Source organism: Fringilla coelebs, assembly GCF_963513975.1.
Source record: "Fringilla coelebs genome assembly, chromosome: 6".
In the NCBI taxonomy this organism is placed as follows: domain Eukaryota; kingdom Metazoa; phylum Chordata; class Aves; order Passeriformes; family Fringillidae; genus Fringilla; species Fringilla coelebs.
Genome location: NC_140034.1, coordinates 49,320,656 through 49,338,175, shown reverse-complemented (window position 1 = coordinate 49,338,175; position 17,520 = coordinate 49,320,656). Strand labels below are relative to the sequence as shown.

The following is a 17,520-nucleotide window of genomic DNA, read 5'->3' as shown; positions in this document are numbered from 1 at the left end:
AAACAGCCATCAAGTGCCCAGCAATGCAGATACCAGCTACTCCTTCCTTCCTCTTTGATGGTCTGATACATAATTAAACTCTTGTCAAAAACTGCTCCTAACTTTTATTTAACTCTAAATTTGTTCCTTCTTTTTCGAGTCCCAAGTTTAGTCCCACTGCTAGCATACCTTTTCCAGGTATAAAATACTTAGTTGTAGGAAGAGGCATTACCCATATTTATGTAATTTGCCTTATGAAAATTTCAGTAATGTATTTCACTTCCTGGCAGGATAAGAGGATAGCATTTCCCGCAGCAGGCAGGCATGCTAATTTGTCAATCACACCAGGAGGTCAGAGCCTGTGCCCAGCAGTCCCCTGCAGACCAGGAGCACTCACTGTCCGTGCCAGGTCGCTGCACATCCCGCTGCGGGTCAGGAGCTGCAGGCTGATGTCCGTGTCCCACTTCCGGCAGCTCTGGATGTACTCGTGACTTCCTATGCAGTGCTTGCTGAGAAACAAAAGCAAGCACAGTCACACCCAAAGCAGTGCTTGCCCAAAAATCACACCAAATATTCCAGGCAACCTGTTGCCGTGAAGTAAGGAAATGGTGAATCAACCTTCATACCATCCTTGGCCTGATTTTTACTTCTGCACAAGTTTTTATACACTATTGCAGATATCTGTACTCATGCTAAAGCTCTTAACCACAGTGGTTAACACTGAAACCAAATATTCTAAACCCAGAATGGGGCCTTTTAAACATTTGGTTTTGGAGAAAAATTACAACAAAAAAACCAAACCAAAAATCAAACCAAGAAACAAACACAACTCCCAGTTTATTAGAAACCACAACTCCCCCAGTTTATTAGAAAACAGTTTATTTTTTTTTCAGTCTCTGAGATTTGAAGCGTGGTCAAAAGCTACAATACAGAAATGCTCTAGAAACATGCATCTGCATTAGAACAGAATTGATGACAACCTGCTTTGTTGTATCCCAGAGCAACTCCAAAAACTTCTGAACTTTGCGCAGAGTGACTCCCTTACATTTTTAAGGTTTCTTTCACACATTTAATCACTAGAGATAGACTTTACAGTAACTGTGTCACAAAAAATCATGAAATTAAGTATTAATGAAAAAGAGTTTGCTTACTTCTGTAAAACTTCTTCTTGGCCACAGACTTTCAGGATATAGCTGCCAATGTCCACTTCATTCAAGTCATCATGCACCCAGCAAAGTGCCTGCATTATTATAAGCTCAACAGGGGAACTCACTGTTTAAAGAAATTATATCTAAAAGTTAAATACAAATCTATAGCGAGTGATATTAACTACTGTTCACTCACAAATTGTGGCTATTTAATGAAATTGATTTTTATACTTGTAGAGAAGACTTTGATATTTCTATTATCACCTAAATTTCATTGTCTGACATCTTCACTTTTCTCCCACAAAGGTCTCTCATGAAATTTGACTGCCATTACAAAAAGCCCAAAAAAATCTTTAAAAATTAGGATGCAGTGTAGTCACTTAACCAGAAGTACAAACACAGTCTGCAGGACTGAGGATAGATATTTTCTTTTTTTTTTTTATTTTATTATAAATTTGCCCTATTTAGCAAGGACTGCAAATAGGTAAGTGATCCCAGAGGCAGTTTCAGTTTAAAAAACACTATCTGAAGACTTGGAGATTGAACTCCTCTCTTTGTTTGGCTTTTGAGGAACTGAATATCAGCTGCAGCTGAGCCAAATCCTACTCAAAGTCCTTATCCCCTTTTTCCTTTCCATTTGCCCAGGGATGTTTCTAGTTAGTACAGAGCAGATCTCAGTAAGCATCACCAAGCCTTTGCAAAATGCAACTCTTAGCTACCAGTACTTTTGCATCAGGCTCCAAATGCTTTTTGGAAAATAGTCTCTCTTCCATCCAGTATTTACAGAGCAAAAAGATAATCCCAGTCAAACCCAAAATCCATTCCCCCACAGCCACCAGCTGTCACCGACTAAAAATACAGTTAAGTTTGAATGAAACAAATGCTTAAGTACAAAATGCTCTGTAGCCCTCCCTACCTAGTTTCTGATTATCTCAATCAAATCATTTGCAAATAATATCAAAGTGCCTCAAAATTCTGTCAAAAACCTGTTGTATAAAAGCAATTTTATATTTTGCCAGTACCTTCACAGCAGGGGTTTTTTCCCACTCCAGGGACCTTCCTGATTTTCTCAATTTTTTTTAAAGATAGAAAAATTACTACTATGGTAGCTACAGAGAGGGAATGCCACAATATTTTCCATAAGATAACACATGTGCTTCATCTCATTAACAAATGATTGATTATTACAAGCACAGATGTATATGAGCACATATGAAGAATGACTGTGTGAAATTCAAGAACAAGCAATGATGGGAAGTATGAATTCAGAAACACTTGAAGTCATTAAGACTGTTTAACTTCTTATTGGGTGAAACGGCTGTACTACCTTCAGCAGAGAATATATCTGGGAGCTGATAAAGAAATAGTGATAGTTCATGCAGGGATAGTTTCTGTGCAGTAGTCACAGGCTGCACTGCCAAAGGTCTGCCAGCTCTGTGAAAACTACAAAGTTACCACCTTTCCCCTGCCCTACATCTTATTCAAAGACATTAATTTCTTGCTGACACACAATGTTTGCTCAGACAGAGCAAACCTCCATGCAAAGTCTAACAAATGAATGCAAAATGAATCCAAATAAGCTTTAAAGTTCATCCATTTCCCTCCTGAGTCCCTTCTACAAACAGCTGTCAGAGCACTGAGAGGCTGCAGCTCCTTCTGAGCAAGACTGAAAGCCACACTGAATGAAAGCAGCTCTAGCATCAGGATGCCAAGGTATGTAACAATTTGACCAAGAAGAGAAGGAACTGAAGGTAGAGAATAACTTGAAATATCCTCATTACTAGTCACATAACCACCCTTCACCAGCTATGGAAGACAAGTAGTTTAACTGTGATTAGTTTCAGCAAAAAGGGAGTAGAAAGTGCAAAGAAGAAAGCAGGTTGGGTTAGAACACAAAACACATTCCAAGCCAGTCACAAAAAATACTAGAAATAAAGGGCTGAAGCCCTAACATTTTGGTTACCCTACCAAAGCCTTCTGTAGGACAGGATTAAGACTGTAACATCAGCAAAGCATAGTCTTAAGGATTAAGTGCAGAAACCCTTCCTAGGCTATATTTACAACAATCCACCTCTTTTCTTAACAAAAGATTATTAAGTCACCACAGAATAAATGTAAGATCCAGCAAATTAATATAGAATGAAAACCCTGATGCACTGGGAGCTTGTTTTTCCAACACAGCACCAAGTTCATGTGAGTAACAGAAAAACTCCAGATCTTTTGAGAACAACCAGCTCTGAAGCATCTACACTGTGAGAAGTTGAGATCCAAATGATAACCCTCACAAGTGACAGAAGTATAAAGGCAAAAAAGTTTATTCCCAGTTATTTTATCAGCCTGAACTGCCAGAAGTTGACAGCATGCAGTTACAAATAAAACCACTGTGCAGTCAAGACTGCACAGAGAATCTGAATTTATGTAGTACAACCAGGCAAACCTCAAAGGTCCACCCCAAACCAATATTCCTGGTTACCCACAAAACTGGGACAGCCAGTTGTGGCACATGCAACAGTATTATTTTAGTGTTTGTGTTCATAAGCATGTATTGAAGGCAAGTATAGTTTTAGTGTTTATTCCTATTCTCCAGCAGCAGTTTGCCTGAATTTTCAGATAGCCTACAAAAATTTGTTTAAAAATATGTTAGAGTGTTGAAATAAATAATTAAACATTAAAAATCTCAGTCCTAGTGTCATTATCCCCTCAATACTATAAAGTAAAAAGTCTTGAAACACTGTTTTATTCTATCCAGCTATGGACAGACGAGGTTTGCTGGACTTTCCTTTTTTAGAGTCAATATTTCAGTTTGTTAACTTCTAAATATTTTCTGATGGAGGCACTGACCCAGAAATAGTCCTTTGCTCAGTTCCCTTTTCCACATTTCCCACAAACAGCTCCTGAACTCCTGCCCCTGAGACCCAGGGACTACAAAAACTGAAAGGCATTGTCCTGGGCTGAGTGTACAGTCATTCCCAAGCAAACTCCAACTCAAGAAGCAGGAACATACCATCACATGTGAAAGTTACTGGTTGCTGGAATTCTTCGATTTCTATTGAAACCTTGATACTGGCACTCTCCCCATTTATATTTCTTTGCAGCATGATTGGACTCAGCACAAAACCTGGGTTTGTTTGCTGATCAGTATAAGGAAACTTGGTCCTCAGTCTGGAAGAAGAGAAGGTTTAAAAAACATTGCAATGGAGAAGTCCAAGACTAAAGGAAAATAACATGGTAATAACAACAAAGCAGAACAGTAAAGACTACCTTTGGCTCTCTACTTAAACTGCATGTGCAAAACACCATTTAATTTTTCTACTCTCAACAGGACATTGCCCACAATAATTATACAACTAGTAGTTAGACAGGAAAAAAATCTTAAGTGTATAATTAGGCAGGTTTTCCACATAGCTTAAAATACTTAATAGGTCAATTCTTACAGGACATATCCAACTTCTGCAGAAGTTAAGCTCTAAAACAGTTCTTAAAAAGGTAATCCACAGCATTTTATAAAAGTTAGTTTAAAAAAAACAACAAAAGAAACCTAAAAAAAACCCAAAAAAACAACAAGCCTCTTCACACATTTCAACTTTTAGAAGTCTAATCTGAACTTAGATACCATGCAGAAGGTAGTTATTCCAAGCTATGGAATGTGAGGAGGAGGCCTTAATTGAGGCAAAGGCTTTTATTTAGTACCCAAGCAGTATAGAACCTTGTTTACCTACAAGTGAATAAACCATCCTTGGAAAGCTGCTTTCAATCTTCTACTATTTCACATGGATAAAATAATTTAACCTTAAACTTCTGCCAATATTAAAGTAATACTATAGGAATTAAGAACAGAACTACTCTGTAAGGATAATTTATTTCATCATCTCGATTCTGGACAACAGCAAGATGCTCCAGCAAGAGCTGTCCAGTTGAAAGTCCATCAGTATTTTAAACACTGGGTCTTAACAGAAAGGGTAACAATTAGATTTAACCAGAAAGTGTTGCAACAGGCCTATCCTATGTGAGCTTTGTCCTAATCATCATCAGTAAGTTTCCCATATATATGAATTTTCATTGTTTTTTTGAGTTTTCTTTTCATAAACAGTCCTGCTTTAAAAAAAAATAGATGCTATCATTGAGATTCAAAGATCTCTATTTCCTCCAATTATTTCTTTAATTTTGATCTCAAAAGTAAAAAAGGCAAGAGTAGTTTGTAGTAAGAAAAACACCAAAAAAACTAATCTCATTAAATTGTGGTAGTAAGAAAAAAAATCCCACACAATCTTTAAGAAACTTCACTTGATCTTTAGGGATCAAAGCAGAGACAAGTTTAAAGGCTTTATGTTAGAGAATTCTAGTTGTGGAAGCAACAAAAATAAAAGCATTTAAAGGTTGGGAATTCACAGAGTGATAGGACATTTTGAGGTGTCTCAGCTAACAAGAAAAAAAAAAAAAAGACTTCAAACTCTTTAAACTCTTTCAGACCAAAATAAGAAAGAGGACATATGATAATATAATAATCTTAGTACTGAAGATCTTAACAATTCAGTTGCATTCTTGAAAAAAAAAAATAAACAAACCAGGACAAAACCAGGAAAAACTGAGGTAAGAAAAGGAAAAAGGATACATACTGAAATCTATCCCATCAAGAAAAAAAAAAAATAGGACTGCTCCTGTCAAGCTAACTGTAAATGAATCATTTAGCTTTTTTTTTTTCCTCTTCTGAAAGTTAATTCATATTCAGCCATTTCTTACTTTGTAACTGCTTCAGAAAAAGCTGACAGCTCTTGATTCTGCCCTTCAATTGCTTGGAGAAGCACGTTTTCTGTCAGCGTGCCAGTGGTCCCATTGTCTTTCTGCAACTCAAAGATAATACAGGATTTAAATAGCTGCAAACATATTCCTAAAGCCAGCAAAGCCACATGCAGATGATAGATTTTCATGAGCCTGAGGTTTACTATTAGTTTTATGTCTATTTCTACATGGAGAAAACCATGTATCACTACTACTTGAAAAGTATAGATTCACTGGAGCAGTGACTCGTTGACAGCAGGTCATTTATTCGCCAGCATCATTATCAGTTAATACTAAGTTGCAAGCAGTTCCTGAGCTCTCAGCAGTGACCTCTTGCATTTGGATTTGGCTAAATTCAGCTGAACCACAGATGGAAAAACCCCTATTTTTCCTCCAGTTCTGCAATTCAGTTTCAGTGTAGTTCCAGAAAGAACCACTACATATCACTGGTGCCCATGATTCTCTCTCCCTACAAAGCAGGAAAATACAAGTCCAACACTGGAAGAAAATAGTATTCAGAACATGAAACTTACAACAAACCCCATGGAATCAACTTACCACTGTTTTTATCCTGTATGCCGAATGCTCCCATCACCTCCCAAAACTGTAAACCACAATCTTTAAGGTCTCCAATTCAAAAAGCAACTGCTAAGAGAGAGCTGCAGTTTCAAACAGCAAACTCTAATAAACTTAAAAAACCAAAACAACAAACACAGAACTGCAGCAGATTTTAAATCTGTATCTCTTTTCTGATACAATTCCCAACACATCCACACAAAAGCTGGAGTGAGCAAAAAGCAGAGAAAAGTTGGAATAATCAGTAGAACTCAGCTGTCCATAGTATAGCAGCCACCCCTAGCCTGAAGGATTTGTGAAGCTCCTGCCAAATCCTCCCTGGAATAAGTGACATGACCAGTTACATCTTTCACCCCAAGATTTTATAATGCTTATAGAAACCTTTAATCCAACCACAAGGCCAGGAAAAAGCAAACTGCACTACGGTTTTTCTGAAAATCACCACAATTTATTCATATTTGAAGTAGTGATTAACTACTTAACAAGTATGCGGGTTATTTATTATTAGCCCAAGTAGTCAGCTAATTTCATTAGAGTCTATCAGACAATGTAGTTAAATTAGACTCTCAGAAAAGGGGTCAAATCTGAGAGAGCCTCATACTGTCAGGTCTTTTCCTTTAAGAACTTTTTCCCCTTCAAATTAACTTCTTTAAGCTGTACAGCATAAACTTGGAAGAGATACAACCTATAATTGCCACCTGAATTGCACTTAAACCTAATTATTTCAGCTAAAATACTGGTTGCATGAGCACTGATCAGTCAAAAGGGCAAATTCTGTGTAATTGAGGATTAGCCATACCACAGGAGACATTTAGAACAGGAAGCTGTAAAGCTACAAAACTTGAGCTGCAGGAGCATGCATAATTCCTTACATTTAATCAGGTTCTTCTATTGTAACATCTCAGACAAGTTCTATCGCATAAAAATACCGGGCAACCTCATGATACCTGCTAACCTGTGCAACTGTATCTAGTAAACACACCCTCTGAGCACTTGCACACCATCCCCACCAAAATCACAAGGAAAGAGGCAGGGAACATACCCAGGGAAAGGCCAATAACCATGGAGGGTAATCACCTGCTGGCTGGCACTCAACACCAATCTCAGCCACTCAAGAAGCTGCATGTACAGATGCTAAATTCTATTTAAAAACTCTTTAAGGAATACTACAAATAGGATGAAAGCATTAAACAGGGGGCCTACTTAAATAAAGTCACATCAGTGATGAAACACCACTGTGTGACACTTTTTAATTCCTTACAGAAAAATTTGCAGGTTAAATTCAAAGCTTGGGGAACTAGCAAGGCATGTCAACACATGAAAGCTTAGCCAGGGTAAATAATAAATTCTAATCTAATGAGCAAAGAAAAAAACAGATTTGGTTAACCATGGTTCACCTCAGGGTCACACTTGGCTAAGGAGAGAAACCTCATGTTATTAAAAATATGTAATGATGGGAAAGACCTCCTGGTGGAAAATTAAGAACAGCAAACACCTCCTTAGCTGAACTTGAACATTAACTTTTCATCACTTTTGGGAAAATATTTTCAAGACAACAAGCTCTGAAAAACTAAGAATTCTATTTAAACCCAATGGACTCAGATGGGTTTTGAGCAACAAGTAGTATTTTAATTTCTTTAACTTGCACTTGGGCCAATCTAGGAGGTGCAAAAGCTATCAGTCAAACAGGAAATAACTTGAAAGAAAAGACTTCAGGCCAAATGAGATAAATAGTTCATGTCAGCACAGGCTGCAAAAATAGAAGTGATCTGTAAATACAATTAATCTGAACAATGACAAACAAACCCAAACCCCAATAAACTAACAAAAGTCAAGTTAAATAAAATTCCATGAGTATACAAAGTCACAATACTCAGCGGCTCTGTGGAAAGCAAGAGAAAACCACAAATGAAAAAAGATAAAATGATGTGTTATGCCTCTGCTTTCAGAAATGAGTGACAAACACTGAAGTATTTAAGGGGAAACACTAAATGTATAGTTACTTCAAATATGAATATATAGATAAAATAGGCAAAAATAAGAATAGATACAAATAGATACTTCACCAAAACAAAGCAACCTATTGACTCAGGCATTAAACAGATAGTCATAAGCTTTGCTAGAATCAAAATATCTTTTTCTAAAGGGGCAGCAAGACTGAGTTTTTCAGGAATAGTTTGGGGACAATGATCCCAACTTGTTAAGATATAAGACTTAAAAAATATACTTTGAAAAACATAAGAACCTGGGGTAAATTGGGTAAAATACAAGAAAACCACCAAAAAATAGAGGCTACATAACTCAGCTTCTTATTATACCATGTAGAAAATTATTTCAACTAGAAAATAAAGTAGAAACACAGGATAGGCAAAAGAAAGACTATCTAGGTTATATTTCAAGGATATCTGATTGAGAGACTCATCTTTAAATGTATTTATTTCTTTAATAACTCAGCAGAAACAGCCCTGGTAACTCACAGTCTTGTATCATCACCTACCTTCATAACACAGGCTAGAACTGGAGTGTGATGTCAAAACAAGACTGGAGGAGCACAAGTGGAAAGTAAATCTCAAACCTCCAATTGGGCATTCACTGCAGAAGTCTGCTACAAATTAAGAACTTGTTTGAAAAAGACGGTGACTTAAAAATTAATTGCCTACAGAACTGATGTTGTGGTGCTATCATAAATAAAAGAGCACCAAGCAGGATGGCCCTGCCTGTCATGAGGGTTTATTGCTGATGTACAAGGCACGAGGTACCCTGTGCTCTCACACAGAGAGCTAAAATTCTCATAAGTCATCTTCAAAAAGAAAAAAAAAAGCAAAGAGAAGCTCTCACACAGAGCTTGCAGTGAAAGCTGACAGAAAGTCACCATCTCTTGTAACATGTTGAGGTAAATATCAAGATGATTCTTTCATCTTAAGTACCTGCTGTTCTATCCTGAAAGAAGAACATTTGCTAAGAGCTGGTAACAAATGTGTTCTGCTGAAAATCAGATGACTGATGAGGAGGAGCTGGAACAGCCTTTAAATCAAAAGTGGCAGGAAGAAAAGACCACATGTGAAGGCAGACCTTGAACTTCATTTATGAACCAGTAGTCAGTACATGACATGCAAATAGCAGGAGACTGGACCTTATCAACAGGAAAGACCCTTTGAAATCCCACATTCTTGAAAAAACCTGGAATGTATAAAGCCAGATTTCATTTAGCCACAGTCAAACATTACTTCCTACAGACACCACCTGAGAAGCACTGATCCACTGTAGCCCAGTTATTAGTCAGGAGTTAATTACAGCCAACCAACCAGCACTGAAAAACTGACAAACACATCACCAGGTGACAAAGCAAACTGAGAAGCAAACTGCTGTAGAGCCCATATTTACACGCCTCTCCAAATACTACTAAATAACAGAGTTAAAGTATCACAGCTCAACAGCAAGCGGGGAGAAACAAATTAAGTCAGACCCAAGAGCTGTACACATGGCACAAAACCAGAGATAAATGGAATTTTTGGGTTTCAGGGTGGTTTTTATTCCTTCTCCACTGGCCTTCTATTGAAGTTTTGCCAGAATCCTGACACCTAATCCAGAAAAAACAGGAAATCATTCAAATGAGGGGCCAAAAATTTCACTCTCATGGAAATTTAGACAGCCCTTTAGGCTACAGTCTAGTAAATATTCCTATTTCTGAGAAAAGAACTTCCTCCAGTTTGGGGGTGGGGAGGGAAGATATAAGGAATTATTTGGAAAATATCCTTGAGTGATAACAGTTGTTTTTTTATGGCATGTCCCTAGCCTATTAAAAACACCTAGAAAAACAACACCTAAGATTTAAAACAGCTGTAAACCAAAGTCTCCAAAGCAAACAAATTGTTCAATTCCCATTTTCTAACCAGTTTCTACAAATACAATTTCTTTGGCCATTATCACACTTGTCACGGTGCTGGCTTTTCCACTGAAAACTTCTCTTTTAGTCTTTGCACGCCTCCAAAAAAAACCCCAAAACCCAGAAGTATTCATATCCACTTTCTAGTGAGCTGACTAATATTTTGAAACACAAATGTGGTTTGCCTTTTTTTTTTTTTTTTTGGTGGAATTATCACAGAAAGAATTAAATGTATAGGAAAAGTTAAATAACCTACAGTTCTTTTACTGGACTTGGGAAAATAGGATGCCCTAATGGGGTGTATCAAGCAGGTGAGACTGTGACAGTATTGATCACCTGCTGCACAGTTTGCTTTTGACACAAACTGCATGTGCTTCATGTTCAATAACAGGAGTGCCATAAATAAAGCCCCTGTTGAGAGTTTGGTTTTGAATGTTTCGTTGAAGTGATCCTAGAGAAGAATCTCTCAAACACCTTTTTGCTCTGCCTGATAAAAGTAACATCAGACAAAGTTTGCCTTCCCCTAAAGCAGTACAGTGTTTCTGACCCAACAGCCACTCCACCACCCAGCACAAAACCAAAAGTTCTGTCTGGCCTTTCTACACAGAAGGAAAGCTTTCTACCCGCTAAAGAAAATTACTGTGGTCTTGTAAAAGGCAAGATAAAAGTTTCAGTGTTTAGCTTGACACCTTTTTATTTCACAGTATCATGTGAATTGCTCATAAAATTGCAATATTTATCAATATGATTTAGACACTTTATTGTGCTGAGTATTATTTCTATTTCTTACGGGAGTGTTGAGTTGAAAACCAGCAATCTCCCCAGTAAATATGGATGGATTACACAAGGGCAAAGGTATTTTGGGAGATAATTCAGTAGTATTGTTCAATTTTCTGAATAGCACTAATACATATGCCAGAACATCACATTATCTGGTCACTGCTCAAGCCAAGTAATACACATAAAATACATAACAGACCTTAAAGTGTCTTTAAATACAGTCATTAATCTTAACTGTTATACTGCAATTTCAAGATACTGATTGACATACCTGTGATGTTTGGCCCTGTAACTTTGCAAGCTGAGTTGTTCTCATGTTTAAGGACTGACTCCTTGTGACTGTGGCTCCTGAAGATTTCCCATTAACCTTTCTTTCCAGATGACAATTTAGTAACAGCTTTTCTTCCAACAGAACAGCATCCCACGGATCTTCAGCAGTCATACTTGAAGGCCGCTCTCCATCACCCTCTGCCTTGTTTAGAGCCTCCACAGTGTCTACTTTTGGTTTACTCAGAGGATCCAAATCCAGCCAGTCAAATTTACTGACATCCCCACAGCTCTCCGGGGCGGGCAGGCTGGACACTGCAGACTTTATGGAAGTCATTTCTAGGTCGGTGCTCGACTTCCCATTCCTCAGGAACTCTGAAGTGCTTGCAATTTTGTCAAATACTTTTGCCATTTCTGGTGTGAGTACTGGAGGGTATAAAGGTAGGCCTCCATGTGGATGGAAAGGTGGGGTAGCTGCCAGGGGGTAGGAAATGTATTGTGACTGTCTAGGAAGACCAAGATAAATAGGCTCTCTAGGGGGATAGGATGACATACTTGGATGGAATCCATTCTGAAATACACCAGTCTGTTTCGTGTAAGAAGCTGAGGTGTAAATAGCAGGTAAAGTGCATGTCACAGGTGCTGGTATTCCAGGTGTCCACTGTCTCCTCTGACCCATGGGCCCAAGATAAAATTGTGAAGACACAGATGGGCTCAAAATAGGACTTGCTGGTAACGTAGGTACTTTACTAGATTCAAAATTGTCATCCAGCAGCAGTTTCTCTAGTTCAGCATGAGTAAGCTTGTCTATGTCAATGGTACTTAGTTTATCTTCCATGCTCTTGGCATCAGCCTCTGGAAACACCATGAGATCATGGTCCTGCTTGCTATGAGTCTGTGCTTTTTGTCTGGGGCTGCTTAAAGAATGAAAGGTTTGTTTATTACCAGCTATACCTCTCTCTTTCTGCATCTTGGCTAAAGCCTCAGCTTCCATCTGCAGTGCCTCCTCTTTGTCCACATCTTTTGACCTTGGGGCTGACAGAGAAGGTGAGGAGCGCTGTTTGAATCCATTGCTGCTGGATATCTGGGCCATGCCGCAGGAGCAGATGTCCATGTAAAGCAGCAACACTTCCCTTGCGCTGGTTGTCCACCCTTGGCTTCAGAGCGGATTTAGCAGACCTGAAAAGGAAATGAACCATTAGAAACACATGCAACAAATCATACATGGACAACTACTGTCACACACCACCAGCTGACAGAGTTGCACGTGTCCTTCAGAAAACACGGATGAAGAGGCCAATTTTTGTTTATTTGAGGGGAGGGGGTGTCAAAGATAAAAAGAAGCCACACGAATAAATTCACGGTCACTGAATTATGCAAGACCCATTTATTTTTCTTACTCTGCCCACTGGTGCTAGTAACACTTGGCTACTTTTTGCACCACTAGACCCAAGACACACAAAGGGCACCTTCAGGTACGTAGCGGTTTTCAGACTTGAGCAATTACACAGGTGCAATCTTGGGAGTAGAAGTCATTCTAAAAACTATACAAATATAGCATTGATAAAGCACATTATCAAGAGGACTTCCACCTTACTTCACTAGATTACAAAACCAGACCTTTCAAACTGCTGTACCATGATTGTAACAGTCATAATGACACTGAAGGACCTCTCTTCCTTTGGAAAATATTGTACTTTACCCTCTTAACAAGAAAAATAATATCTATGAAGTTATATTTCTTGGACAAGCAAAATAAGCTATTTAAGTACAGCTGCTCATTGACTAATCTCTTTAGCAGCCCTTTACAGGAAGTGTCATTCACTACTAGGTAAGGAAAGAAACTCCAAAAGGTCACTTTTGCTTAAGGCCACCACCAAGAAAATGGTATTTTACATTTCTCCAACTCCAGTCTTGTGTTTAGGACTATGATACAACTTCCCATATTCACCACAATCAATATCTATGCAGCCTCTTTATTAAAATAATATTGCAAGAGATTACCACAAGAACTGTGTTATTTTTCAGCATTATATCTATTTTATTCTGCAGCTTTTTGCACACAGCAGGGTCTGAGCTCAGGAGATAAGATGTCTTCCAGCAACAGCCCGTATGCACACTGAACAGCAAGATAAAAATCAGGAATAATGAGTTTCTGCTAGGAGGCTTACATAATCAGCAATCCTCATTAAAACACGGTTGCACCGAACTAGATGAGCCTTATACATGGAAATCATTCAGCGTTTAAATCATGCAGTAATCTACAAATTAAGAATTCTCTGCAGCAAATAAGGCAGATAACTCAAAATTCTTTATGTTCTCTTTCAATTCACACCCATTAGGAAAGGTTTGGATTTTAGACAGGGCTTTTTTTTTCCCCTCCTTGAATCAAACCAGTGAGATGTGCTTCAAACAAAGTAACTGTATTTCTCTGGACTCCCCACACAGACAGCAAGATTCTTAGCAGATTTACAACAGATTCTTTAAATTCTTTAAGTCTGGCCAAGCTTTTGTTTTATCTACTTCATTTCAATGGCTTATAGTGTGAAGGACAGACATCTTTATAAGAGGTTCTATACATTTCAGCTCAGTCTGAAGACAAATCCAAGTGAAACCCTTCACAAAGCAAAATTAAATCAGAAATGATGCTACAATTACCAAGACAAGATTTACACAAAAGAGGATGTCTTCAGAAAGACTGAAGCAGTGACAGACTAACAGAATTATAAAACCCTGAAAACCACACAACTCAAGTCCTGGGGCATAAAGTCTTACAGAGGAGCTTTGGAAGTTACAGGTATGAATCAAGCCACAGGATAATAATGCAAATATTCAACAAAGATGAAGTCTACAGAAAAAAATGGACACCAGAGCCTCTTCTGTACAGTATAAGAAGCTGCAGAGTTTGACACCCATTAAAGCCATAAATATTGCCATTAGGAAGAAGTCTTGTCCTGTCTGCTGCCTATCTACAGAGCTCAGCATAAAACATAATCAGGAAATAAATTTTAAAAACCCAAAACTACTTGGCTGGGTTCCTTTACAGACAACGTAGGTCTCTGGTCCCATTACTGGCACAAATTATTTACCAGGCTCCTGTTAGCAGGACAAACATACTAAAACTTCTCCTGAAGATGTACTGAGAATTTTGCAGATGGTCTAAGCCTACAGCCACAGATAATACCCTAATAAGAAGTCTCATATACTTGACACCACCTTCTCAGACTGTCTAGAAAGCTAAGCTGGCTTTAATCTCTTCATTAACTTACAGCTGGTTTAAACTGCTATGTCAGATTCCTAGATGCAAGAACACCCTGACTTACAAAGTTCTCTCAAGAATTCCTACTTGGCTTTTCCAAAAGCAGCAGCCTGAGGTAAGTGCAGTTTACAGTTTTCAGTGTCTTGCTGTTTCCTAAGGATTCTAAAGAGCAGCTGGACTTTTTCCTGAACTTTATTCAAAAAAAATAAAATAGAATCATACTTTCCAAAACCATTCAGAACTGCTTGGGCTACAACTTACAAGATTATCAATCCGTTCAGGTGCTGCTTAATAATTACAAGTGATTTTTTTCTTTAGCAGATGAAAAGAAAAATCATATGATCTTCAAAGTATTTATATAAAAACAACAGCCAGCTCTTAAAAGAAAAAAAAAAGCCTTATTTTTCTGCTGAAATCAATGGCTTTGATATCCATATCACCAAGCAGTCTCCTGGTCACAAGAAGAGTCACTGTTCCACGAAGTCACAACTACAGATAAACACACATTCCTCAGCTCTCAGAAACATGGTGCACAGCCACCACAGCACCTTCGTTCACAACATCTAGAGAATCCCAATCATGCAGTAACTGCTTGTTTATCTCACAATTTCACATTACAGTGCTGTATTTTGGTCAGTTTATGACAGCACACTTGCACTGACAAATCCAGTGACTTCCAGCACTCAAGATAGAAGGTTATTGTTAGTGGTTATCTGAAAAATTGAATTTCAGCCTTATTCTTTGTAAGACAGCCTCAACAGCATACATACACATAATATGATTGCTGTATTTAAGTCCTGTCCTTGGGAAACTCCTAAAGTCAGTGCATAAATGTCTATCAAATTTCATAAGCAGACTGCAGGTTTTTTCAAACAGCTTGACATTAAAAAAAAACCTGATACAAAAAATCTCATGAAATTGCAATAGTTTTGGCGAAACTTCATCCTGCATGCCAGTTCTAAGCAGTAAATTCATATAACACATCAGAAGAAAAGCTCCCTAGGCATAAGCAGGATTAAAATACTGATAGACCTCCTTTTAAATGCTAACCATGCAGCATTAGTTAACTTTTTCACATAAGTTTAGCTTCCCTTTGAACCTCTTACTTTGCAGCCATTTAAGTTCAAAGGCAGAGAGTGAGCAGAATTTAAACTTCTCCAACATTTATGAAGAGAAGGGCAAATTCCATCAGGATCATCTAGCAGCAGGGAACTCCTCAACACTCAGAAAAGTAAGTTTCAATTCAAATCCTGGAATCTTGAACCATTACTGACAGAGCTATAGGAACTCACCAGAAGTTTGCAACAACTGGAGGTCACTGAAGACCCAGAAGTGATCTTTACAGAGCTAGGACTGCTCTCATCTGAACTGCTGCACACTATTTTAAGTAACAGTAATAATCAGTTTTCAGCTGTCAATCTGTTCACCTTCAAGAGCGCTCCTCTTGCCAAGCACTCTAAGAATGTGAGAAACATTTCATTTATTTTTAAAGGAAAGCCAGAAGCAATTAAAGAGATTATAACAGAAATTCAGAAGAGATAAAACAATCCCCTTCACTACCTACTTGTCCCCTAATTTTGAAATTAAAGAGACGCATGCGTATTTGGGTGAAGTCACCACATTTCCACTGCTCTAGCAGAACCTCACCTGCTTCCTTTAAAAGTGGGTCTAAAACCTCAACCACACTTATCTACGGCCCTGACCAAGGGTAATGTCTCTTGCAGTCACATTTCACTAATTTGGAGCAGTCTTTTCCTTCTCAGCCAGCTGTGATGTGACAGGAGTCTGCAGATCCCTTTGGCTCTGGTCTAGCAGAGTTTCTGCAAGAGCAACACTTCCCTGGCAACAATTTTATATAAATGTGTTTAGAGCCTAAAGTTAATCTGATCACTCAAGTACCTGTGCATTGTCATGCAATTGTGAGTATTGCACATCACTCATTCTTTCAGATGAGTAAAATACTCTTTAAAAAAAAACAAAAAACAGCAAGAAAACTTATTAATACTCAAGAACGACAAAACTGCAAGATGCCGGACCATTTCCTTCAGAACAAAGCCTCTACATGGAATGGAACTGAATTGTAAAACAGATTTTCACTTAGGCTTAAATTAAAAAAAAAAAAAAAAATAGATATGCACTAGTCTAGCACATATATGAAATGAAAGCAGGAAGAAATTTCTTTCCAATAAGGAATTTATAGTTTTCTGGTAAGAAGCTTCAGGGAACCAGTACAGGACATTACATCTCTACCAGGACAAAGATTCCCAAAATCAAAATTAGTTCCCTATCTTAATGAGCAAGGGATGACTTCAGCAGACATAAATCGTTTTACCTTAAGCAGAGGTAATCTCACCATCTGCTCATGTACATGTCACCATTCTTCTCTATTCCAGATGAGTTGCACAGCTTTCTTTTCTAACGCACCCAAGGCTTGTAATACCCTATTTATAATTTGTTCTACGCAAGCACAGAACATATTATTTGCTAATTTCTTCACAAGAAGTACTTTATAGCTATCAGAAATCAGTGCACATGAATTCCCTGGAGTCCAAGCACTAAATACAGAAGCAATGATAACAAGTCAGGCCATTTCCTGCATTCCTTATAAAGTAAGGCCCTGGCATAGAGTAGCCAGCGCTTCCTCAAAACAAGTGCAATTTTCAAAGTAACTTTGAGGTTATTTTGCCATTAAAGAAACCAAAAATAAAAATGTTTGAAGCATTTGCCTCACATTGGATCATAGCTAACTTAGGAATTAACAAATCTTGCCTGCATACCAGAGACAGTAGCAGTTTTATGGGAAACCAGGGAAAACTTAGCAAAATATGACAGCAATAATATACTGT

The 17,520-nt window shown here is 38.0% G+C and overlaps 1 protein-coding gene across 3 annotated transcripts in view; it reads right to left on the bottom strand.

The window, feature by feature from the left end:
- The window catches only part of PIK3C2A (phosphatidylinositol-4-phosphate 3-kinase catalytic subunit type 2 alpha), a 49,259-nt gene that overhangs the window by 25,176 nt on the left and 6,563 nt on the right, over positions 1-17,520 (bottom strand). For 2 of the 3 annotated variants that reach the window (XM_084208419.1, XM_084208420.1), the window contains exons 2-6: positions 11,420-12,594; positions 5,868-5,974; positions 4,132-4,289; positions 1,131-1,251; positions 377-488 (exon numbers count right to left, since the gene is read on the bottom strand). In XM_084208419.1, the coding sequence (XP_084064545.1) occupies positions 377-488; positions 1,131-1,251; positions 4,132-4,289; positions 5,868-5,974; positions 11,420-12,529 (1,608 nt within the window). In that variant the 5' untranslated portion in view covers positions 12,530-12,594. The remainder of the gene's footprint in view (positions 1-376; positions 489-1,130; positions 1,252-4,131; positions 4,290-5,867; positions 5,975-11,419; positions 12,595-17,520) is intronic. The other variant, XM_084208421.1, reaches the window with a different exon arrangement.